General features: G+C 45.0%; 1 protein-coding gene across 1 annotated transcript in view; it reads right to left on the reverse strand.

Moving 5' to 3' along the window:
• The window catches only part of LOC105286863 (COUP transcription factor 2), a 118169-nt gene that overhangs the window by 55553 nt on the left and 35528 nt on the right, over positions 1-27088 (reverse strand). Inside the window, exon 3 of the mRNA XM_011352119.3 lies at positions 10865-11422. Coding sequence (XP_011350421.3) covers positions 10865-11422 — 558 coding nt within the window. The remainder of the gene's footprint in view (positions 1-10864; positions 11423-27088) is intronic.

Here is a 27088-nt window from a genome sequence, read left to right on the forward strand (position 1 = left end):
TATTGTTTAATAAAGTTTTTGTTTCTCATGAAAAATTCGCCTTTTATTTATATAAAAAAAACGCAATTACTTTTTGGCCAACCAAATACATTAAATAAATATTGTTAGATAAATCTGTTTATCTAAATGTTTACTATCCTGTTTCGCGTTATTACATGCTCGGTACTTATAATGTACAATGTCTAATTAGACCCTAGCATGTTAATATCGACGATGTTTAAAGCAGAGTATATCGAAATCGAACTTTTTACTTCGCATTAAAAGAGCAACGTCGTAATGATGCACTTGCATCATTCTTACATTGCAATCTGCAAGTTGAAACGTATGGAGCACAGCAGGATATAAAGCCAGAGGACGATCCCTCATGCTTAAACGTTCTCGGCAGGCGCGATCGCTATAACAAACGCGTTACGACGTGCGATGCTCTTTTTCCCCCCTTCGTCAATGAATCGCCGGCCTACGCTCATTAGCGCGCACGGTCAAATTTAGATGCTCGTGTAAGTTGCAAAGTCGAGAGAGAGAAAGAGAACGAGAACAAGAGAGGAAGAGAGAGAAAGAGAGAGAAGCGACTTCTGGAGCATGCTCGAGCGAGAGATTAATCGCGCCAGTGCGTCGCTTCGTTCTTTTTCACGGGAACGAGCAGCCGCTAAAGAGAATCACCGCAAAACCGAAGAGAGTCCGTTGCGGTTCTCCCGGCCCTGTTTCACGTCCCTCTTTCTCTTTCCCTGCGCCCTCCAGCGAGAAGCGGTGTCGGTCGCGCTCGGCCCCGGCCCGGAGACTCTTTAAATTAGGAACAAATGCGCCTTGAATTTACGGCCCCTCGCCGATTTACGTCCTTATTTACTCGACGACGCCGTTGGCCCCGCCAACGTGGTTTTTGACGATCCCCCCGTGACCCATCCACGCATAAATCCACACTAATTTCTTTCGCGATGGTAGAAGCGCGCGTGCGAATACGTTCCTCGCCGGATCGTTTTCCTCCGTCAGGACGTGCAACTTCTTTTATCTTCCTCCATGACGCGCACGACGATTCGCGACACACGGTAGATTAATCCTTAAACACTCGCTCGTACCCGGAAGGTGGTAATAAATATCGGATAAAAGTACCAAGTTGTCGCGCGACGGATTCCCCATCGTATTCGAGGATCCGCGTTGCATCCGTGACGAACGCGCAAAAATTGTTTTCGTATTTTTTGCATCTTGCATCTTTACGTAAGCGTTAAAGCGTACGTTTCTCGACGACTCAAATAAATCGAACGCATGTGTAAAACTTTTACAAGATAATCACACTGCACAGTTATCACACTTTCTCGTGAGATCACACGTTTCTTTAAATAATTAAAACGTTTTTTAAATCCCTATCATCTCTTAATAAAATGTAAAATAAAATAAACTATATCTTCCTAATCTAGTTTCTTTTTTCTGTGTTTCTTTTTTCAATTAGAATCTTTTTATCGTATTTGAAAGAACGATTCCTCTCTAAAATGATTAACGCCTAGAATCCGACACAGCCGTTTCTGCGCCCATTTCCACAATGCTGTTTTGCTAGTAGGCCGACCTGTAGCAAACGCCCGAAAATAGGGTTCTTTGTTTCCATCGTTCATCCGCGATATCACGCTCGACTGGATCTGCGGCCGGTTGCTCGCGGATGTGCACGCGGGGGTTAAGCGACGACGCGTGGACGACGCAGTTTTGTTTCAGCCAGGGTGGTCCCGGAGTGCGGGGACGTTTAGATTGGCAAAAGGACCACGGAAAATCCAACTATGTCGGGATGAGGACAGGGGGAGGATTGCCGGTCCTACGGTCCGCGACGACGTCGATAAGGCGGCTGCATTGTCCGGTGCGGTCACGTGTTCCAACCGTGCCCTAACTCCGCCACCCCTCGCGCGAACTCTGCCACTCCGCTTCGCTGTTTATATTAAACTATGGGGTTAATACTGCGGCTTACTCTAATGCCGGGGCAACCCTTTGCCCTGCGATACGCCGATAAGGAATATGCATGCGGACACGGGGATCCGTTTTCCCTTCGCCGACCTCGCTCCGAATGCGCCGTTTACAGCGCGAGCAACAATTTGGAAGCAAAAGTTTCAAGCGCCGGGAAAAAGGTCGCGCGTGCAACGTTTGGAATTAGGTGGAAACTGCTTTGCGCGCTACGGATTGTCAAGCTAAAAGAGGATGATCGTGTATGTATTGTTAAAGCATGACGCTTTATGTTGATAATGTTGCTGGTACTGATGGGTTTAAAGCGCGTATGACTAGAATGTTATTTAAATTGAAATTTCCTTCATTAAATGTTGATGTAAAAGCGCAAATGCAAAATAATCGCGCGTCATTTAATACTTTGCTATACGACGACGTATTTTTAGAAAAGAATGTCTAATGGAAACTTTTTCTATACTTGTCGAAACTCATGTGATTATACAGGTTTGTAGATGTTCAAGAATGATAGGATTGCGCGTGGATGTGTGTGTGGACGCATTCAGATAATATTTATGAGAACATATTTTCAATAAAGAAGTCCCGAAGACCTTTTGTATGTCACAGTTAGTAAAATCATCAAGTCACATAGAATATGCTGCATGCGATGTATGAGAATATTTATGAGCTGCACAAATATTTATAAATCTCTGATACATGATAGTCAATACGTTGAATTGTATCGCATAATATTTATGAGGTATCCAATGACGTAAAGAACATTCCGTATTCTTTACAGAAAAATAAAATATTATTTACAAATGCAACCGTTTGTGAGGTTTTTAGTTTCGTTACGTACAAATATTTTTACGTATTGAATTTTTATTTTTTAAGTCGCTATTCGAGAGAAACGAAGGCAACTCGCTTCTCCGTCGCGATAATGACCGGATTTAACGTGACTCGTGCAAATTACTATTATATCGCCGACGATCGTAATGATACTTTCCGTGTGTGATTAACATACGATCGATGGCGATTTATTCGATATTTATGTCGAGTTGATGCGATACGCTCTACTTCGTTTGCTGCTCAGTTAATTAAGCGTCTCCTTTAATAGAGATTACATAATTTCGTAATTTTCTTGTAGCGCGCTTCTACGTAATCGTATGTATAATAAATTTGCCGCGTATTTGAAGACGTATAAATGTTGAAATAAATATAAATGTTTTGGATATAATTTCGTAAAAATATTAACATAATATTAACATAATACTTGACTCAGAATGTAATAAATCAAGCATAATAAAAATGTAACGATTCAGTATTATAGTAATATATAATAATTATCATCATTTTATATAAGAACGAATCAAGATAATCATAAAATCATATATTACTGGAACCTGCTACATCATGTTAATAATTTTACTATTAGCAGCGGTTTGACGTGCGTATGATCACCACTCGTTATTTCAATATCTGAAATTGTCTTTTTTTCAAACAACATTAATGCAAAAACGCATATGCAAGATATCAGCTAACGACTGATTTGCATTAATTAATATCGATGAACCGATTGAGAAATGAAACGATGAAAAAAATAAAGCTGAGAATAGAAGAACGAGGAGCGAACGCTGATGACCAACATCGTTTTGTAACCCTTTCGAGTCGACGAAGAAAAGTTCAACGATTTAATCTCCGGTAGTCAGCAATCGGATTAATCGGATTAATCGATCGAAGCCGCGTCAAAGCCAGATCGTTCTCTCAATTCACAAGGTGGAGTTTTATCTGAAAGTGGGAAGTGGATCTCCGCGTTGCTCGAGTGAGCGCGACTCACGCAAAAGGCCAGCCTCGGTGCGCGCTACACAACGTGCGGATGAAGAGGGCAGATAATAAAATGAAAATGGGTAACGCTTAAAGTCAAGAGCTTGCAGAGGGGTGGCGACCCCCCGACCTAGCCGCGCGATGTAACAATGCGAGATAGAGGGCCCACCGTCGGACTGTGGGGCGGCAGGGTGGTCTCCGGCTCGGGTTCACAGATAACGCATCCCTTCATGCCGCCCTCGCACCCTGCTCGCGACCACCGTTCGCCTCTACCCCTTCCGTATCTCCATTTCTCGCTCTTTCTCGCTCGATGTGTACGTCGGTACGCGTCTGTGTGCGGACACACCGCGAGAATCGTCACCCTCTCTCGAAACACAGCCGGGTAGTTTGTGGCGGTGTGTCGCAGTGGCGTCGGCATTTGCATTGTTTCCCTGCGGGCCGCGGACGAAAGCGTGAAAGCCGCAAGGTAATGCGAGGGATGATGCTTACGAGTATCGCCGTCGAGCTCGTGTGACTTCGTGACGCCTTCTTTCTCATTTTTCTTTTTTCAAAGAGCGCGAGAGCCGTGCCGCTTTATTCGCGTTAATAGCGCTTTGTCGGCCTCCCCGAAACGGGTTTCAAAGTGCTCCCGGTAGTTCAGAGATGTTTAGGGAGAGCTCTGCTCGTGAAGCTTCTGTTACATTTTTGAAGACTTTATTAGTGCTCCAGCGAGCTCTTCTTTATATTGGTTTCTTTTTTCTGTGTGCGTGCAAAGTGTGCGTGAAAATGATTTTCAATATTACACTAATTAAATATATTATGTTTAATTACCAAAATCATTTGACATTATATACCACTATAAAAAAATAAGATCATAAAAATGATATTATTAATGTGACATTAGAAATCGATAAGGATTATTTAAATTGTGGGAAAAAACCGCTCACATTTGAGTTATCAGTTATTAGAAGAACAGGTTTAATTCGATTAAAAATCATATTATAAATAATCAAGATCAGTTGAGAGAAGTGTATCATCTGACTCTTAATTCCAATTACATGTTTTTTTTTTATGCATAAATTAAGAGTCTAAGCGGTAGCGCAATCACCTTTTTCTCGTCCTCTTCATAGCTGAATATATAATAAGCACATAATTTTATTACATAAACATTTAATCGTTCCCTCGAAAGATGTCGTAAATCGCTGGTTTAAACGAACCAGTTTTTGCATCGGTTAATTACGACCCCGACGCTAACGGTATTAAGGCACGCGTGTTATCAGTACCAGCACGAGCGATATTAAAAGAGAGGAACTCGCTGGAGGTCGCAAAAGAGAGCATAGTGAAAAATCTTGCGAATCTCGTGATACACGCATCCAATTACGCAAGATATTTTCGCCGATATTTTCGTCGTCTTGTGTCGCACAATCTGCGTTACCGTTAGTGTATCACGGAAACTGGAAACTCGTGCTCGGCGACACGTTTCTGATTCACTTAAAACACTTAAAAAGGTCAAGACGCGTTCAAGCTCCAGTCAAGAGATAGACACTGAACAATTAAACGTGCCTTGTGTGTATGTGTTGTAATGGGAAGGCCATTGAAATACTTTCCATACTTGGACAATGTTCTCCACCCTTCGTCTTTTCCTTCCGCGTGTCCTCTCTCCGGAAAAGCTGTGCTGTTTCTCGCTCGTGCTCGACATTACGAAAGCACGATTGTTTCGCCACACCGATAAATTATCCGGGGTTAACAGGTGAGTACGAGCGGTAGACGGCGATAATAACGGCAACGATAAATGCGTCAATAATGCACTGACCTATTCGGGGATGCAGTTGCGGACGATATTGATGACGGACCGGTGTAAACCGTTGCGCGATCTATCGTTTACACGATTGGGATGCGAAATGTGCATCCCGTTTACGGATCGCTTCACGCTATTATTTCTTTATGTTTTTTCAGATGCGTAAAATCGCATTTCCAAATCGCATTTTTTCTTTATCTACAATTTAGCAAAAATGTATATTGTCTAATTAGATTTTGATGGATGCGGATTTTTTTACTTACAATTTTATATTCTTTTAATAATAATAATATATACAATTATTTAAAATCACTTTTAAATATATAATTTACTAGAAACTATAAATAGCTACTATAAATAATTTCGAATTTAATTTTGAAACTGCGAGAGAAATTAATAAGTAACGTAATTACCTTTCTCACAAATAATCTCAAATTTATTTTTAATATTCATTAATAACAGCTTATTCATACATATTTTCCAATCTCCGACAAGAAGATAGTGCTGATAAGTGAAACTGAAAATAAAATGCATCGAGTTGAAAAGCCTTGTCGATCAGTCGGGTCGAAGAATGCGGCAGAGGATCGTAAGGGAAGAGTTCGGCGAACCGAGATATTTGCGTGATGAAATTAAGGTGTAATTACTATTGACAGTTCTTGTCAGAGGAGGCTGACAGGTGTGGGTGTGTACCAATCGTTGCGTCAGTCTCGTATCTAGGCTCAGATAGAGGATACCCTGTCCGAATGTACCGAGTCATCGGCGGCAGTAGGAAACATAGGAAAAAAAGAAGAGTGACCGTGCAGTGCCTACATTAATGATGTGGCAATATTTTATTAAACATACCGGTATATATGGTGAGCTCGAAAGTCCCGTGACTACAGTGGTTCGCAAGTTCGTTTTCTCAATGCTTTTCCTGAGATATTTGCTTATTTTAATCTTAAACATTTTTTAAAGTAGGCATGAATATTAAAATGTAAGCGATATGTTAATATAGCATCATACGATTTTAAATTTTGTAAAAAAAGATTAGGAGATGATAACAATTTTTTTTGTAATAAAGAATATGTACGTGAAAAATTCGAAATGTATAGAAATTTTACGTACAATGTTCCTGCAAAATACTGATTACAGATTAATCTCTCAAATATCATTAATAGTAAACTCTGACATATGTATGTATATTCAGTATTGTCGGACAACGCGCAGCAAAAAGTCAGCGCGCAGGTAGCCGGAAGTGGCTGAGACTGTGCTGAGACACCGTTGAGATGCACGTCTCTCTTGCGGGGTCGACGTTGGCCGTCTCTCTTTCGTTGGGCTTACGTTCTTAATTAGATCGTTAAATACTGGTGGCATCCGCGCGCACAGAAACGCGACGGCGTACCAGCAACGCAGCCGTCCGTCCGCCGGCTCGCTCGCTCGGTCGCGCGATGCTTGCTGGTTGTTGTCGGGCAAGCCGAGGTAGAGGGAATTGCATTGCATGCCACATAATCGTGGGAGTGTTTCCCATCAAGATACACGTAGGTACCGCACACTCACTCTCGCGGGGCTCCGGTAATACCCTCTCTCGCATAAATATATCCGCGCCGCGCGCATTTACATGCCCGCCTCTACGGGGTGGCTCGGCGCGCCGCGCGCGCCTAGATAACGCGGCCCGATCTTATCCCGGGGTGAGCTTGGATTTCGGAACAAATCGGCCTACCCTAATCTTGAGCCGGGGTAACGATCCGCACGGTGTCACCCGTGTTTTTCTTCGCGACGAGATTCCTCGCGAATTAAAGACGCCAGGACAGTACTGATGGGACTATCGAACTCGCACGCTTCGACTTTTCGATTGTTGGACAGCAGAATAAAATAATCTCGTTCTTTTTTTTGAGTTTCAAGTCCTTTTGACAAGCAGTAGTTGTGAAACGATCGAAATTATGTATTGTGTCACGTAATGTAAAAATGCACATGAAAAATCGGGGATGATTAGCTTCCAATCTGTAGTTCAAAAGAAGCTAGTTTCCGCCTTTCTTCACGCCCGACTTTGCGATGCAACGCGAATCACCGATTCAGAATCGGCCGCGTAATTCCCGGAAAACGTTACGGAGGCCGCGGGGATAAATAGCAGTGTCGGTTGCAATTAAGGGTCTCTAGTCGGAGGAGCGCGGGCGCGCTCCTTTTCCCGTATAATTACGGCCGATGTATCGACGCGGCCCGTAATGATCTCGGGCGACGATTATTCAAGCGGTGGCGGCAGCGGTGGTGCGTCCGATCGTTTTGGACCACCGGGTATGCACGTCTCGTGCATGCACAACACCGGAGAAAGCTGAGAGGCGGCCGATCTCTTAGCGAGCTAAACGTACTTTACTACATCGTGCCCTCGTTCCGCCGTTTTATCCAAACAATTAGACACGTGATCCGGCGGCCACGGGGTGTACGAAAAAAGTCGCCACCCTCTCCATCGCGCGGGCGGAGAGGAATTCCCGCCGTGTGAGAGGAAGAGGAAGAAGGGGAGCGGAAAGAAATTTATCCGCCGCTCGCCGGCGGACACGCTAATTTCACGTCAATTACACGCGATACATAAGTACGGTAATCGCACATGGAATCTTCTACGACGTAATGCTAAATATACGTGTTAAACGTGTGTTAAAACGCGATCGATTTTCATCTCGAAAAAAGAGAAGCACGTCTTCATTTAATCAATTATGATGATATTATTATGATTAAGTTTGGTTGACACAACCGATCATTACGATGTTTTGATAAGTAAGCGGTAATTTATATTGATCGCAAAAAGCACTTTTTGCTCGATTGTCGAGGATTTAATTATTTCGCTTTTCGTAATGCAGTTTCTCTCAAGCATGATAACGATGATCATTAGACGATGAGAATTCACGAGCCGATAATGATTCGGCGTGAGATGTGGCCACGTGCATTTTCTGGCACTCACGATTTGCGCTTCAGACCGGTTACGATAATCGTTAATGCGCGACATTCTAGATATTTCTCACGATCTCGTTAACATTATTAAACGTTCATATTTATGTGGAACGAGCGGGGCAAAAGTTTGAGCAGCGGCCGTTCATTATCTCGTAATGCGATCTTAAAGTGGCATACCTCGGCCTCGGCGTAATTAATAATGCATTTCGCATTCGTTACTCCTGTGTTTCGCGATAGTGACACACCTCGATTAACGTAATAACCCTCTCCTGTACGTGCGAACGTTCATTCTGCTTTTCATTTCAAGCGGATTCATCGCGACCGCGGATTTCGAATCGCTTCCGCGCTTTTACCTTCCATTATGTTAAATTGGGCGAGACGATATTCCGGCCCATTCGCTTTTTAATCTTCGCGATAGTGGCTGCTTAAACCCTTAACCGTCACCAGTAATAAGCTTATCTCGAGTTGGCTGTCAGCATTATCACCGTGATGATATATTATGACACATTATTACCAATAATTTATCAACTAAAAGTCCTCCTTAATGCTTGTGCTTGTGTTATATACAAAAAGTCTAAAGCAAACATTTCAATACAACTCAATTTCAAGAATGTGCCTACTTAGTTAAACTAAACCTCGTATAATTACATTTAAGAAAAATTGCACATAAGCTCAGCCGGGGTTAAACATTAATTCCTTAGAGAGGAAAAGAAAGAGGGTAGAGAGGACACCCATGCCACGAAGGATACGAAAGAGCGAGGAAGAAAAGGACCAGCCGTCCAGCGGTCGCGTCTGGGCGCAGAAAGAGTAGAAAAAGTCGTACGGAGGGGGACGAGGAAGAGGGCAAAAAGGAGGAAGGTGGTTCCCCGAGAATGGGGGCATTAGCATAAGCTAAGCCGAGCTAAGCGCGCCCATATAGCACGGAAATAAATAGCCCCCCGTCTCGTATCTACGGCGAGATGCTTTAGCATGGGCGGCCATCGTCGTGGTTGCCGCCGCCGTTCTTCTCGTCGACCCCCTACGTCCCCCTGCGAAACCCCGAAACCCGCGCGCGGGTCGTGTGCGTGCGAACGTGCGTGCACGCACCGACGAAAGGACACACCGCGACCACGAGAGGATCGCTCGGCCGAAATCCTCTCTGCTCGGCGGTGCGATGGTAGTAGTTCCTCTTGGAGAAAGGAGCAGATGGACCGGGAGATAGCTCGCGCGGGCGTTCGGACAGGATGCGGTTGTCATCGGATGCGGCGAAAGAGGGAAAGCGACAGAGAGATAGAGAAAGAGAGAGAGAGAGAGAGAGAGAGAGAGAAGGGGAGAGGGAACGAGGAGATAGATACGAGAGGGCTAGATTGGCTTCGGAGAGCGGCTACACGTTCGCGGGCAGGCGACGAACGGAGGGAAGTAGAGAAACGCATTGTCTCGACGGCTCGATGACGATCGTACGCGCGTACGTATATGTGCGGCGGCGCGGCGCGGCGCGCATTGTTACGTCAGTGAATTGTCGTCATCCCATCGCCGTCGTCTCGTCGTGGTCCTCCGACGGGGATCGCGCCGCTGGATGACAGTCGCGAGCGTACCGGCGGCGATAATATCTCCGCCACGTCGATTAGACGAAGCTACGGTCAGCGAGCAACGGACGACGTCGAGAGAGCTCGCAGCTTCTCTAAAGAGAGGGAGAGAGAAAGGGAGGAGAACCATCCCGCTTATGCTCGGAGAGTTCTTCCGGCGCTCTCCGCTACGCGTACAGGAACCATGAGGCTTCGCGATTGGGGGGAAGAGAGAGCATTGTCCCTCTCGCTGTGCTGCGAGCCTCTCTAGGCCCGTCGAGGATCGGGGCTACGTGACAACGAGCGTCTTCGAGATAGCATCGTCATGACGATTACAGGCGGGACAGGCAGGCGAGACGCGGGTAATACGGACGACGACCGAGGAGTATCGTGTACGTCGGAGGAGAATACGTCGTGAGGAACCGAGGTCTCGTGCTAGACGCAAAAACGCGAAGTGGGATGATTCTTTTCATTTCTCGGATGCGAGCGTTTTTCAAAGAGACTGCGCGATTCGTCGCTGCACTCTCGCGTGTCTAAATAGCGTTTCGAGAAATGGCATTTATTCCTCCGTAACGCGATCCGATTTTTATTTCAATGAAGAAAGCAGAATCTTAAAAACATTTCTAGTGGAAAGCGCGACTTTACGACGAGTGAAGGTTTCATTTTGGCGACAATTTCAAGAGAAACTTTCAGATCTAGATATGTGTAAACGCTTTAAAATATATTACGGAATATTAAGATTTAAAAAGTATATACTTTTCTAATTTAAACCGAACTGAGTGTAGAGCGACCGGATAGTAATCCTACTTTATCACCGTAATCACTTAATATTCTCCCAACTCAAACGAAACATCACTCATGATATTAATCTTCAACTTACCCGTGGTGAAGAGGACGATGGCCTTGAGGCAGCTATATTCCGCAGAGTCGACGTGAAGCGCCTTGAGCTTCTCCACTTGCTCCTGAAAGATCCTGATGTGGTCCATGAAGGCGACCACGCGGTCCGCCGCCATGGGGGATGCGTGGAGGCCCGCCGCCGCCAGAAGGGGTGCCACGTGGAGCGGCATCGAGGACTGGCTTGCGTTCAGGACGAACAACTCGCTCCACACTAGCCTGAGCAGGGCCACCTGGTCCGTCATCTGGAGTTCCGGGAAGAACGGGATGCTGCGGGCCCACTCGACCGCCGAGAAGAGCAGCCGCGCCGCGAGCTCGCAGATACCGTCGATGCCCATCATGTTGTTGGGCTGCACGCACTGGTTGTATCTCGCCGTGGAATGAGGATAGGGCTCCGCTCGTAGCAGCAGGCTTATGTACGACGAGAGGTAAGAGTGTCCGTTTAGGCTGGCACACGCGACCGTGTCCCCGTTCGGCAGGGCGAATTGACCCGGCAGACCCGGCAGCGAGGGTTGCGACGGCGGCACTCGACCTCTCTGCACGGCTGAAACAAGAATGAGGGCGTTTTGACTACGTGAACGATCGGTCTTTGCCTAATGCTTCGATCTCGCTTTCACGTTACACGGCGCGATCTCTTTGCCGTCCTGACCTCGGCTCTGCGACGAGAGGAGGCTGAAGATCAACACGGCAAAATTGGCGGAGCCGATCGAGCTTGCGGTGTATATGTATATAGAAAATATTGGAAAAATGTAGAAATGTAGGTATTAATTATATATTGCTAAACTGAATTGATTATTACGTATATTTCTTTTGATTTTTATTTTATTTATTTATTTTATCCTGTCTTTATAGAATTTTCTTCATCTCTTTTTCAAATTATACATATTTTATATTTTCAAACAATGCAGAATGTAAGATATATTTTTAAATATAACTCTCTCAAAATTGCGATCACGTACGTCATGCTTGAATCGCTCCAATTTACGTGAACCTCTTTTCCTCATCTCTTTCTCTTAAATGTTCTCGAAGATCTAGAAATATCTGACATTCGCGCGGATTTCGACAAGCCTGTCGCAGGATGAGGCTTATCTATGCAGTCACGCGTCATCGAGTTCGCGGCTACGACAGAACAGAGGAACGGACTCTTTCACTTTTCGATGAGCAAATTCCCTGCTTGTGCAACGTCGCTTTTGTATATCTAAATCACGCTTAGCATGTTTTCAGGCGGAGACACACACAGTCGTTCACCACGTATCAATTGTTACGTCAACGCTTCCTGCGAGCACACGTTCCACACGTCGACGCGGAACGAGAATCAGACGAGCGCATTTAGCGATGAATACGCCGGGCCTTGATCACACAAGGGATCAGCAATCGCATGAACATCTCCTTAGGTGCGCATTAGCGCCAAGGGCACTTTTGCCATTCGTTCAACCGGATGATCCGCGCGATCCGTCAAAAACCTGACGGGCGGGATTGCGCCACGCTCGCTCGTCTATACGTCGGCAGCGCGAATTTCTACGTCGCCCGGGGCGATCGCCCTCGTCGGACGGGCGTGATGTAACGAGTAGGTCCTCTCCTCGGAGCTCGCTCGGGCTGACCACCGCGTGGCTAACGGTTCCACTCCTCCGAGAGACAGTCTGAGCGGTCCGTGACTCGCAGCGGAAGCTTCGAAGCGATACCTAACGCGCTCGTTTACTCGCGCGTGTACAGTTCTGCGCCAGGTAACGCCAGCCAGCTTCTAAGAAGTCACCGACGAGCACGACGTGCGGGCACGACACCTGTGCCGGAACCCGAACGGAGACCGAGGCGGCGGTACTCTCGAGTGCCTGCAAATATTATGCAAAGGCAAACACACGCCGTGCCATACAACGTGGTACGCTCGACTGTCGTACACGCGAACGCCAGCGATCGACCGGCAGACGCCGGCGGTGTCGATGCGATCGGATAGGATCTACGAATTTCGCCGAAAGCGCGGCGTACCGGTTCATCGACCGGCCATCATCATTATCTTCATCATCATTATCATCATCATCATTGTATCATTGAGGTTAATGCCCGCTGCAATTCTAATGTGACGTACCATTCTGACGGAGTCGGCTACTCCTTTTTTGCTGAAACACGTGCGCTATTAAGGGGATTTGTAACTTTTGCTGCGTTGCGTATTACGGTTTCTTCTTGTCATCAGGCTTGATAGTGAAATAAATCTGTGATATCAGGAACGAAAATTTAGATATCACATGCTCTGCATGGAGGTTCGAGAATGCTGTCTTTTATTGGTGCGTGTTTGACATTTATTTAGATTTACTCAAGTTCGCAACATTTGTATTAATTTATAGAATTTTTACAATACACGACTTTATCTTTCTCTCTCGTGCTAGGCTAAAATTTAATTTAATTTTAATTGATTGAAAAGCTATTTATTCTATATATTCTAGCCTATGTATTCCGGCCCAGATAAGCGACTGCGCAAACAGTTTAAAAAGAACTTGCGTAACTTATGTGCATGTTCAGTATTCACTGCTACCTTCTTCCTGCGGTTCGCATCTATGATTCCACCGTTACAACGCGGATCTCTCGTCCTGGAAAGGTTCCGACCATCAACAATCGCCGATGGCTTCCTGCGCGCGGCTCTGATCGCGGTCGAGGATCGTACCTTTCTGCCGCGCGCGATCATGCGAGATGTCCTGCAAACCGTTACGTGCTTATAAACGCGCCTCTGCCGCATTCTCCGGGTGCGATTACCGCGATTATTACCGGGCCGCGCATTTTTCCCGCGCGCGGATTACACACGTGGCGGAGAATGGAGGCGGACGAGAGACGAGAGGACGCGATTACTCCGAGTTGAGTAACGACCGTTCTCGCACCGATTGTCCACCGCGCGCGATTGCGTTCGCCTGTCCGCGTAACGCAATTACTTCGCGTTACTCGAGTGTGCTTTCACTCGCGATAATTGGCAAATGACGGGGCAACGCGTGCGCGTGACAATGCTGAAAACGACGCGGCCGGAACGAGCTGCCGCGACGAGCCTTCGCAAATCTGCGCGCGTTTCAACTTCTCCAGCATTCGAGAGTGTAGGCGACGGCAAATTTGCGAATTACTCAAGCACGCGCATGATGAATACGCAGGCATCTTTGGCCCTTCAGGGTTGATCGGCCTTTTGATGTAATATAGATAATCATTGTATAATTTGTATTTTTCCAAAAATAATTCTATAGAACAAATTCTGGAAAATTAGTTTTCTTTATTGGCAGAAATTCGTTTTTCAGGATTAATTAAATTCAAGATAATTACACCCTCAGAAAGGATTTCTGATAACAAGACGAAAAATATTCTTGACTAATTTAATCGTATTACAAGTATAAAAAATATGAAAATAAAACAATTTTTAATTTAAATCAGTAATTTCTATTCTTCTCTCTCGAATTAAATAAGATTGTCTTACTGTCTTGAGACAAGAGTAACATATACAAATTTATGCTTATATATTCTTCTATGTAGAATAATTTGATATTAGCGCCACTTTATAGTAGGCTTTGTCGATGTCGACGCATCATTTTCTCACAGTCGCTCGTCGACTCGGCGCTTCTGCGTCCTTTATTCCGATAAAACGGCCAATATTTATGTGTTGCAATCGAAAATCGGGAAAGTGTTTCTGTTATTTACAATGAATAAGTGCAATACTCTACAAGAAATATTAAAAGATATGGAAATGTAAGTAAGTATATACAATATACTTACTTGAGAAATAAGATTCGAGATAAGACATTTCCATATCTTTTAATATTTCTTGTAGAGTATTGCACTTATTCATTGTAAATAACAGAAACACTTTCCCGATTTTCGATTGCAACACATAAATATTGGCCGTTTTGTGCAGATTCTACAAATTCTCTTAGAAGAATAGAATAAGATGTCTTTTAGATCTCACAATATTCTTAAATCAAGAATATTTTGAACTTGCTACAAATTTTTATCTAAATCCTTCTGAGAAAATTAATGAGATAGCACCAAGATTATTTTAATCTAGATTTTCGAATTTTCTATTCAAGATTAAAACATGCTTCTTTTCAATAATAAATATGATTGTCGCTATAGCGATCTTATTTTATGATAGATTAAAGAGTAATAGCATTAAGTCCAGAAATCTTTTCTGTGGGTGTATGGAGACTGTTTCCAAAAAGTTCTTTGTAAGAATATTTATAGGGTACAGAATGGATGGAGGAATATCTTTCCTACATTTTATCATCTTTTTCTTACATTTTTATTTTCAGCACTTCTCTTTCCTACGTCAAATCTGGACCATTAATATTAATTGAAACCGCATTGCGTTCATGAGACTAACAAATTCTCGCGAGTGCTCGATGTCTTAAGTGGGCGGCGCAACTTCGATGACATCGTGGAGGACCCTCGATGCTCGGAACGCGGAACCGAGTGAGCATCGAGAGCGCACTTAAACCCCGCAGCCGAAAGGGAACACCGTCTAGGACGTACCCCGGCAAATTGCGACTCGTAACAACGCGTGGGCGTACGTACGTGCACCGATGCAGCGCGATGCTGTGTTCTCGGAAGAGATAGCGACTTGAGAGTTAGATGACTATGAGAGAAAGACAGAGAGAGAGAGAGTGAGACTACTCGCTCTAGCTCATGAAAGATTCTAGTGATGCTAGGAAAGAGAGGGTAGCACGTTAAAAGCCAAATGGGGGGGAGAGGAATGAACGAGGAGCAGCAGAAAGAGACGAAGATGAAGGAGAAGAAGAAGAAGAAGAAGATGAGGACGAGGAGGAGCGAGGAAGGGAGCCTTTCACGTACGAGATTCTCCTGTTCGAGAGAGTCGGGACTCGAAGAAACGGCGCCCCGCTGAGAAGCGCCTGGATTCCAACCTCCGCCCCGCGGCTAACGAAGGAACGGACTCCCTTCGCCCCTTCTTCCATTCCCGTGCTCCTCTTTCTCTATTCGTTTCTCCGTCTCTCGTCTCAGCTCCACTCTCGCTCCCACCTTCCGAGTATTCCTCGGGAGGGTCCAGACGAAGGGTCTACACGAGGAGTTCCCCGTCTACGCGGGGGATCGACGAAAGTCCCATTTAACGCCGTGGACAGCGACGCCGCACTTCCGTGATATCGATGCATCGGCGATGAGGCGGGAAAGGGAGAAAGAGAGAGAGAGAGAGAGAGCCTACACAATGACGCGAAGTTGACACGCGAAACCGGAGATAAACATGTTCCGAGCATGCGGGTGAGCTTGTCCAGATCGGCCGATACCGCGGCGAGTGATTCATCGGTGGAGACTCGCGGCTGCGATCCTTTTTCTCCTCGGTTTTCTGCCTCGGCGATGTCTCTCGGCCCGCCTTTTCGAAATCGTCCTCGTAATCGCGCGTACGCGTTCGCAGGATCGCAGCTGATCCTCCGGAGAGATAGAAAAGCGATGACTGATGGTCGGCGAATCGCAAATGATAACGAAAATAATAAAAATAAAAAGAAAGATGCACATAAAGTCGATGCGATCGTTCTTCACCTCCAGAATTACTCCAATCGAAATAAATAGATATAGGGCATTCTCATATTTTTACCCTTTCGCCTGCAAGCACACACGTACTATTCTTCTATCTTTTCCGCTCTCTTGCCTAATTAACTTATTATTTCATTGATAGTCTCATATTCAAAATAGTGCCTTTAATTTTCGAACGGTGATCTACGAAAGTGGGAGCATTTCGCAAAAACGGTCTCTTCCATCAGGAGGGAACCGAGCAGACGGGAATGGCCGCGTATCGACCTGGCTAGGTCCGCAAGCAAAACCGGGGCACCCGTGGGTCCTGGCGAGACGATCCGCGCGCGAGAGGCGGACGCGAGAACGAATCTCGACGGCCGGCGGAGGATGCGAATTAGCATGATGCGGTTCCCCGATAGCGCCGACCGCGCGCGCGGCGTAAGCGTGTATACGGTACGGTGTATGCAGATTTGGTACCGTTACCAACCACCATACCCATTTAGTCGAGCCCGAGCCGCTTGCCTTGGCTCGTACCTTAACAGTCCGCGTGACGTCGAGTCGCAATCAGGCGATACCGTCTCCACCGCGCTGGATTAACCACATCGGTCCGTGGTTTCTCCTCGTTAAAAGATTCACCGAGAGACTGATACGCCGCGATCCCCGATAATTGCCACCGCATTTTGTACTGCATTATAGCGGTGCCCGTCGGTGTCTTTAATTATTGCGAGATATCAATCGGATTATATTATACATGTTGTATATATGTATATGTAGACGCGATCAGAAAAACTTGATGATGGACACTATGGTTTCTCCAACTTTCCGCATGAGATAATTGCCGACGAACGTGAGCTCTTCGTGTAGGAGTTCCGGCCACATCAAAGCTCGATGATATCTCATTTAGAAGCTCCAACTATGACGTGAGATCTAACATTTTCCCTTCAAATCAATTCCTTCTTTCTGGTAGAGACAGTATTAAAAGCTAAAGATAAGGTTCTCCTAAATAATTTCGGAAAGAGATACGTCGCTAACGGTAGACGTCACGTAACGATTAAGTAGAGTCACCAATGATTGCAACGTCGAAGGCCGTTCGCATCGATCCGAGATCAATACAGCGAGCCACGCTGGAAAACGTTGGCACAATGAAGCATCTGTCTTCCGCGGGAACTCACGTTACTTTCCCTCGGCGAGGAGGAGAGACGAGTGTGCGTCAGAGCGACGCGGGTTCATTAATGCGCGGTCGTCGCGCGAGGTCTCGATACTCCGATAAAGCGGAAGAATCGCCGGGATCATCGAAGAGGAGGACCTTGAGGTGTTCACGTACCGGAGAGACCTCACCGGGGACCCTGAGCGATCGCGACGGCGGTGAACGCGTGGCTTATCCTCGGAGGAGTCCGCAGGACGTGGATTGATGATCCTGGCGCGCGGTTCGAAAAACTGGGGGAGGCCGGGGAGGGGAACGCCGACGAGATGCGGGAAGAAAAAAGCGACGAGGTCGAGCCTATCGCTTTCTTCTTTTCGCGCACACACGGGTATCCCGGACACTCGGATATCCGTGTTTGCGTGCGTCACGTGTGTAGGTGGATCCATGCGTATATGCGTGTCCACTGACGAGGGCGAGGCACGTCCGTCCCGGCGTGACGTACAATGTGAACGCGCCGTGGTATCGCTCGAAATAATTATAAACATCGGGGTAGTGACGATCAATCTTCCGCAGCGGCTCGATAATAATAAACGAATTACGGGATGATGCGGAGCCGGTCGGCAGGAAGAGCCGAGGGACAACCGGACGGCCGAGAGCCCGCGAGAAGACGACGGGGCGAGCACCCGCGGAGCGCGTGATTTAAAATGCTAATTCTTTTCGTCCGCGGCGACAGCCGGCTTGATTAAGACGGTCGTGCGGGACGCGACGAGCCAAAGGAATTTCATTAGCGCGCGACTGACGTGCGACTTAGAAATTCAACGCGCCGGAGCTACGCGATGAGTGCGCGCGCGAGTCGGAGAGAGCCGCGCGCGCACGTGCGTGCGTGCGTGCCCGTCCATCGCGGAAGATTTGCCAGATATTCCGTGGATGGATGCGCCGTGAAAGCGTTTCTCCTCGGGTCGAGAATGGGTTCTATTATATTATAGAAACGTCGGCGATATGCTTCGACATCTTTCATCGTGGTCGACCAACGTACCGATTTCGATGACCCGTAGTCAAATATTGGGTCGTCCGGAAAGTTCGTGCCGATTTTTAATAGATGGCGTTGGAACATGTCTGAATATATCAATGTTATTGAAAACATACGAGTTATATACATATGCTTAAAGGTGACATTTCAACGCATCTTTAGGAAAAAAGTTGTTTCAGATAAATTGATTCGTGTCAGTTTTGTACTCTTTTGAAGATGGAAGAAAACAAAGAACATTTTAGACACTTGATGCTTTTCTATTACCGGAAAGGCAAAAATGCCTCACAAGCAACAAATTCGATATGTTCTGTTTACGGAGAAGGCGCTTTAGCTGAAAGAACCGTACGTAAGTGGTTCGCTAAGTTTAGAGCTGGTGATTTTAACCTTAAAGACCAAGAACGCTCGGGCAGACCCTCTACTACTGATGATGACCAAATCAAGACACTGATCGAGAATAACCCGCGCTACACGACACGTGAATTAGCAGAGATACTGAAAATATCGAAAACCACTGTCCACGATCATGTAGTGAAGCTTGGTTACGTAAGTCGCTATGATGTATGGGTTCCGCATAATTTGGCCGAAAAAATTTAATGGATCGCATTTCCATCTGCGACTCGCTGTACAAGCGCAACGCAAACGTACCATTTTTGAAGCAATTAGTGACGGGTGACGAAAAATGGATCATTTACAACAATGTAGAACGAAAAAGATCCTGGGGTAAGCGAAATGAACCAGCATTAACCACTCCGAAAGCCGGCCTTCATCCAAAAAAAGTCATGCTCTGTGTCTGGTGGGATTGGAAAGGAATCCTATATTATGAGCTCCTACCGCACAACCAAACGATAAATGCAGATAAGTACTGCTCGCAACTGGACGAATTAAAGACAGCGATTCAGGAAAAACGTCCAGAATTAGCTAATAGGAAGAGCGTCGTGTTCCATCAGGACAATGCCAGACCTCATGTTTCTTTGACTACCCGACAAAAATTGTTGGAGTTTGGCTGGGATGTGCTACCTCACCCACCGTATTCACCAGACATTGCACCTTCAGACTTTCACTTATTTAGGTCTTTGCAAAATTCTCTTAGCGGCAAGAACTTCAACTCTTTGATCGATATAAAAAACCACCTTGAGGAGTTTTTCGCCGAGAAACCTAAGAAGTTCTGGGAGAATGGAATCTTCCAGTTGCGTGAAAGATGGACAAAGGTTGTGAAACAAAACAGTGCATACATAAGTCAATAAATATTTATCGACATAAAAAAATGTTGCCTTTGAATTTTCCTTCAAAATCGGCACGAACTTTCCGGACGACCCAATACAAACGAGAGTGCTCGGGTGAATATTTGACATGAATATTTGTAGTGCACGTGCAGAGAGTTTTACTGAGCACGTATGTAAAATATTGGTTGAACGAAAAGTTTCTTCAGTGAAACTCAGCCAATTTCTACAGCGAAGGAACAACAAAAGCTGGCCGAACAATGGCTTCAGATTATGGAACAAGTCGCTGAATATATTATTGACTGGCAGGCACATTAATAGTTAATGCAAGAGTTAGATTTTTGAGGTTTGATTTCGATTGCTGCAGAATGGAAGAACATTTCACTCGATCACCAACAAAATCGAATCCAGTTCCACGTGAAAAATGTTCGCGCGGTTTATTGCTTTTCGAGGCGTCGCGCGTTTTATTGCGACCGTTCGGCTTTATGTCCGCCGTTCGATGAACAGTTATCGAGGATTTACATAATTTTAAACGCCGGACAGTAGTAGCGTGACCGAAAAATACGTGGCGATGTGACCGTTGAAGTAGTAACTCGTTACCTGCTGGCACAGTTTCAGATTTCTGGAAAATTTTGAATGTCAATAAAACTTTATACACGTGAATATTCGATCGATGATCGACTGATTATAACAAGTACAACTTTATTACGAATGACACAATTGTAATTGTAAATATGACCATTATTCCTGTAATGGTGTAGTATGACCATTTCCTGTATGTTGATTAATATATTACGGGATGCTCCAGCGTTGTTAAATGTCAATCGATTTACCAAGAGCCATCTGCGACTCTTTATTCGTTAATTTTTATGTTAATAAAGCGGGATGACTTTTCACGCACTTTTCACGCGACAATATATTATTACACATAATATTACATGTGCTATTATCATCATCTGCTTCTTGCTAAATTTATAATGTCAATTGCCATTTGATATTGAAACACATTAGGATGCAACACAATTTACATCGACTATTTCAATAAACTACATATATGTTAAACTAAGAAACGACAAATGTAATAATGAATTGGCAACATCGTTAACCAGTATCATTAACGATAATGATAACGATATTGCCAATTCATTAAATCTCACGCATCCTAAATTTATCGACCGACCCCGTTAAAGCAGCCAGCGATCACATTTACATCCTGTTTTCAGCAGCGAGGAATGCACCGTTGAATTGATGCTCTCACGGGAGAAGAAATATCGGGTCATTAACATAAACTCTACGGCCGTTCTTAACAAGCGTAGGTTTAGCGTCACGACGACCGCAGGAAACCGCGGGAACGGGCGCTGCGATTACGCTCGTGAAACTTTCCTGCGTATCATCGGTTTATATTGCCGGCCGATATTTCTCACATTGGTGCCGATCTTAACGGATGCTCCGCGCCTCCTCTTCTTTCCACGGCGGCGCGATACGTTTCCACCAGACCTAAATACCATGCAGGTGAAACTCGACGACTCGCTGTCGTGTTTATCGATCCGCGACACCTCCGTTGCGATGTTTTACGACGCTCCGGATGGAAGCCGGCTGCGGCGATCGCGCGAGGAAGTCGCGCCAGGATTGCGCGGGGACGTCGCGAGGTGCTAATTGCCCGGCATAAAATATTGCAATTATTGTCGCCGGCGTGTCGTAAAACAGAAACTCCGTGAGATTGCAAAAGGAGACGCAAGTGCGCGTGCCGAATACCTCGTCGTTCCCGATGCGCGCGAGTATCGTGCCGTTCAAGGCGGACGTGCTCCTAAACCCTCGCGAGGAAGCACCAAAGGCTCGAATAATCGCGCGGATCGGCGACAGTGAAATACGTTAATTAATTGAGACACTTTTAATAACCCCCCTCGACGATTAATGACAGTGTTATTAAATATCCAGTAATTAATAGTCGCGGATATTAAATAATTCCCAATTGCCTCGCGTTTGTCCTCTTTCAGCGGCGACGTATAAAAGCATGTTGCGTACACGTTGTACCGCAAACGATACCTGCTCGTCGGTCGAGCATCCAATGATTCATCATAACCCAGAATAGTTTCACAATAAATATGCCTCAAGAACCGTGCAGCTCTCTTTCAGGACCACTCGATCAAAATCCAAACAGAACAACAACGAGAAGAAAGTACCTCGAGTATTGCTTTCTTAGAGGCGAGTTTGCAGCGGGTGACGAAGAGAAAGAGAGGAAGGGAGAAAAGGACTTTTTCCGCGGGAGAGGAGTCGATGCGGGCGGAAGAAAGAGAGCCGGCGAGTCGTCCGCCCACGATCTCTCCTCGGCGAGATGGTGACGACCTACATGAGCCACCGCCGCACGAGGTCATTGGGTCATCGGTTAGGCGTCGTGCAAACGTACCAACGTCATCCTTGAGCTGTTTGCCTTCGCCCGGTTCAACGAAATCCCTCGAGCCCGGCCAGCGGATCACGAACGCGCCGCCACGCGTTCGATCATCGCGATGTGCCAGTTTCTCGCAGAGTTCTCGTCCTTCCTATTGGCTATATGCCTTGCTCTCATCCACGGTGCTTTTTTAAATTGAGAAGCTTATTTCAAAAGTGACCTGAAGACTCACGTCTTTTAAGAAAAGAATATTACGTCGCGGAACCATCGGATAACTTCTAATGCATAAAATCTGTGTGATTTAAAAAATATAGATTCATATAGCAGTTGTCGTAATAAAGATTGATATCAGATTAACGACGAAGAGATTATTATAAATATTTAAGAATAATAATATACTTCAGAAGAGTGTACTTAACATTTCAGTCATCTTTTGATAAAATGTTTTATTTCAGGCAATTTTTGTGATAATGACAAAGCGTTTTTAATCGATGTTGCTTTAAACATAAGTAAAAGATTTCTAAAATCTGGAGAACCTTCCAGAATATAACATTTCACACACGTTAAATGAACGTCACGTTCTTCATGCTATATGCACACGTCCCTTCGAGCGAAAGGGTTAATTCCTGTTGTACGGTTCGCACGAAAAATACACATCCACGTAAGGCCCTGCGGCAAACTTACCTCGGAAGGCCTTAATAACAGCAGCAGCGCTTCCTAGTCCCAATCTGATGTCTCTTTCTACCTTTAGAGCAACATGTCTAGTGTATAACATCTATTCCTGAAGACGGATACGCGCTACGTTATACATTAGACATCTGTGCTTAAGCGAGATTGAGGAATCCAGTCGATTCCACATTATCAAAAATAGAAAAAACAGAGCGGGTTTACATGGATAAATGGATAAAGCATGTAAATATCTCTTGATACAACGCAAATAGAATATTAATACCGTATGACGTAGTCATTCACAAGAATAGGAATTGCTCTTAATCATCGTTTTTTCGATTCACTCGGTGATCAAGTATTCAATATGATACGTTTCATAAATCGTCCCTCAAAAATCTCTCTCGACGTCTGGGATCGACGAGGGTCAATCATCAACGCTGAAGAAACGCGGGATGAGTATGACGAGAGGTGTGAGCGGAGCGGAACGGAATGTAGAATGACGGAAGGGCGGGAGGGTGAGAGGAGGCCGCCAATATGCAACAAATCGCGTGGCCAATGTGTGCAACACGGAATGATTTTTACATATCTAATAAGTGGGTGCCTGTACATACCCTGAGGCAGTAGTTCCGGCTCGGAGGTGCTAACCGGGAAAGAGAGAGAGAGAAGAGAGAAGAAGAGAAGGAAGAAGGAGCGAGATCGGAGCAGAGCGGAACGATGCGTTCCAATGCTGTTAAGATTTGCGTAGTATTCCGTTATAGAAGTACATGAGAAGAGCACAACTTGTCTATCAAAGAGTGACGAATATCAGTCTAAACGACTATTTACGAGATCTCGTTTTTATAATTCAAAGTTTGCCAAAAGACAAATATGGATTCGCTCGTGAATCGTTATGAATAAAGACACGTAAAATTGAAAATTCCAATTGGTCCAGGAACTATTAATTTGAATGAGATCAAAATTTTAAAGAACACTGATGAGAAACTGATTCTATATTCGCAAATCTCTCATTATCATCGTTAAAAAATCCTCTCTTGATTCTTGAGAGGTCCTTAATATAGAGTTAGTAATTTTATTTTTACTAGAGGGATCCCTTAATACAAAAGACATTTTTTACACCAGTGCAAGCAGCAGTCCGCATTCTCGTCTAACATTAACATTTCAACCTTGCTCCATTTCGTCTGATATTAATTATATTTTAGCACTCGAGCATTAACGGCCCAACCATTTGCCATATTAAGCGAAAGACGAAACGACCGACACGCCAGTGGAACGAAATGATGTCTCCACGTAACGACAACGTACCAGACATTTACGTAATTCAGCCGCGTGTCGCGGCGCTCATCAACGTCGACGAGGCTGCTGCAATGGTGATGGTGAAGGTGGTGGAGTCGCGTACATATAATTTGTAGAAGATCGAGCCGGTATAACGGCCTACCTGCAAGGTCGTTTTGCGACTCGCTGCCGATCCAGCGACATATAGATCGTCTAATAATTATTAGGTGCACCACACCGACTCGCGCGCACTGCTCACCCGCTGGGCGGTTGCACTTGTTCCGACGACCTTGGCACCGAGCCGGTTCTCACGATCTTTCCGCACGCTAAAGACACTCGCCTTTCAGACGCCTCTGCGAAACTGCGCGTCCTCGAAGAAGAGTGCGTCGTCTAACGTATTCAACCCTCATCTCGCCGCTTTGCCTCATCGTTTACTCGATGTCAGTCAATTCGGTAACAACTGCTCCACGTTATCGTTCATTGCATACAAGCATCTCTTTTCTCTCTCTCTCTCTCTCTCTTGCTCTGTATTCTGTGAAAAAAGCATAATTCGAGATTCGCTGATCGCTACTACTCGAACCAATCGCTGTTACGGGATCGCCATTATCCGAATAGAAGACTGCTATTAGCCCGACGGGCAGCAAATTAGACGCTTCTTTTAACAGGGCTTATCGGGCGCGATCGTCGTTACGTCGATTATTAGCTTTATGCTGGAAACGTGTTTTTAACTCGAGTACGAGCGACTGATCCAACATTTGCATTCGTACCGTTTCATGATTAGATTTAATGATGGAATTTACATATAAGTTCGAGACGAGCTATTTATTCTTGTTGTTATATAAACACCAAATGAATACCGTCAATAGATGTAAAGAATAAGTATCCATTATTATCTTATGAAATAATCAGTTTCCAAATTAGCTGCTATGATGTTATCTACTATTCATTTTTCCTTCAGAAATATTCATGTTTCTTAAAGCGGCAGTAAGTTTAGGATTGCTATTATTTTCCCTCAATACATAGCAGCGGAGAAATAAAAACACTTGATTGACATCTTACATCGTATTGTACAATTCCCTTTCTGCAAACTGATATTTCTCACTTACGTTGGGCCTCTCACAAGAGTTACAATACGTACAATCGTTATTAACCCCTCGAGCTGCTCTCAAGCGCCGTTCTCGCATGCCCAACCCCTACGAACCCGCCTTGGGAGCGGGACTTTACGATAGTCATAGAAACGCTGATGCCACGTTTGGGATAGCTTTCGAAACATTGTCTTGCGTTGTCAAAGGCCCTCGATAGCTGTGCGATATCGCGACGCGGATCCAACATTTAAGGGGTGGCTATGGAAAGGTCAGGAGCACCGGGACTTCCCCTTTTGACGACTTTAAAGGTCCATATTCCTGTCCTTGCGCGAACATAAGAGGCACAAATGTGGCATGTAAGGGTTCATTGGCGTCGCCACAAGTTTTAGTGACTAGTTGTAGAGGTACATATACAAATTTTATTTAGAAGCTTATTAAGATTAAGTTATTAACGAAAATAAGTTTGTTTTATTATTTTATTGCCTTTGAAAATATAATATAATATGAAGAGAAAATCAATCTACACAATTATAGTAAATAAATTATTCTCGAGAAGGGTTTTAAAATTTTATGTGCTAAAATAGTATGTTTTAGTTGTACTTTAGCCTTTAAGAAGAATCTTAGATGTTTCAGGAGTTTAGGTAATAAAACAGTATGCTCTTTTACAGCTGAACTCTTCTTGCCTTTCTTGATAACCAAGCTAGTGGATTCGAATCTCTTAAACTCTACTTATCTTTATAGCTAAAGATCCTCCAGCTTATAAACTTCTCCAGTTTACGACGAATTCAAGGCAGTTGATACGACGGCTTCAAATCTAATTAGTAAATTCTGGAGAACTTTTACGGGCACTTTGCTGATGTCGAGAACCACGAGCGTTCTATGATAAATATATGGAAGCCACTTGCGCGATTTCATGATCAACTGTTTTAACAAGATGGCATGCGGAAAAAGCCGCTAATTTGCAATTATCGTTTCACATGACTTGATCATGATTTACGCGGTTTTATACGATCGGTAGCGCACGCTCGCTCGATCGAGCATTGAGACGTTCCTACGGCGACGTGGCTTCGCGAATCCGCGCGCGTAATCCCGATCCCGATCGGGAAGACGCGTTCCTCTCTTCCGTGCGCGGACGATAAGTTCGTTAGCTCGAACTTCTGGGCGGTGAGCGGTTGGGTTTACGACAGGACAGCCTCGGGCGATCCTTCGTCCTGTTAGGGGAGCTCCACCTCCTTCCACTTCATCTTCTTCGCGCGCGCGTTACATCACGCGCGCGGCCGTATTTATAATCGCGTGTCGTCACGTGCCCGAGCTAATTTCCTGCCCCGACGAGTCACCTGTTCCCTCCGACTTTGACTTCGAAGGCAAAGCGGCGCGCGGAACACGCGAAGCTTAAGTCGCGTTTGACCTGGTTCAAAGGTTCCCATAGAGATACCATCGCGCCTGGCCCGCTTTCGATCACACGAGCGTGTATTCATCGCTTATACCTGTCAATTATTGAGCTAAAGATTTCTCTAAGTGTACCAAGGATTCACTGCTGCGATTATTGAGCGCCGCAATTGTGAAGAAAGTTTATGATTGTTAATGTGATTAACAATAATTCTCGACTTATTCAATGTTACTACGTTTTATTTCATTAGTTGATAAAAGCTATTATATATTAATTGACTCTAGAGCCCATGTGTATATGCGTGTGATTTCACCGTTTAAATTTTATATATATAAATGTAAAAAGGAAATTTGAGAGAGAATGTTGAAAATATAAGACACTATAATGGACGTAAATGCAAGTGAAGGCGGTGATCGACGTTGAATGACACTTTAGCTCGCTAAACATAATAGTAACGGACATATCACGGCATTAAATTATCAAACGGGCTATTACAAAATTCCACTTGATCGTTTTGTACTTTC

The sequence above is a fragment of the Ooceraea biroi genome, chromosome 1, assembly GCF_003672135.1.
Source record: "Ooceraea biroi isolate clonal line C1 chromosome 1, Obir_v5.4, whole genome shotgun sequence".
Lineage (NCBI taxonomy): Eukaryota > Metazoa > Arthropoda > Insecta > Hymenoptera > Formicidae > Ooceraea > Ooceraea biroi.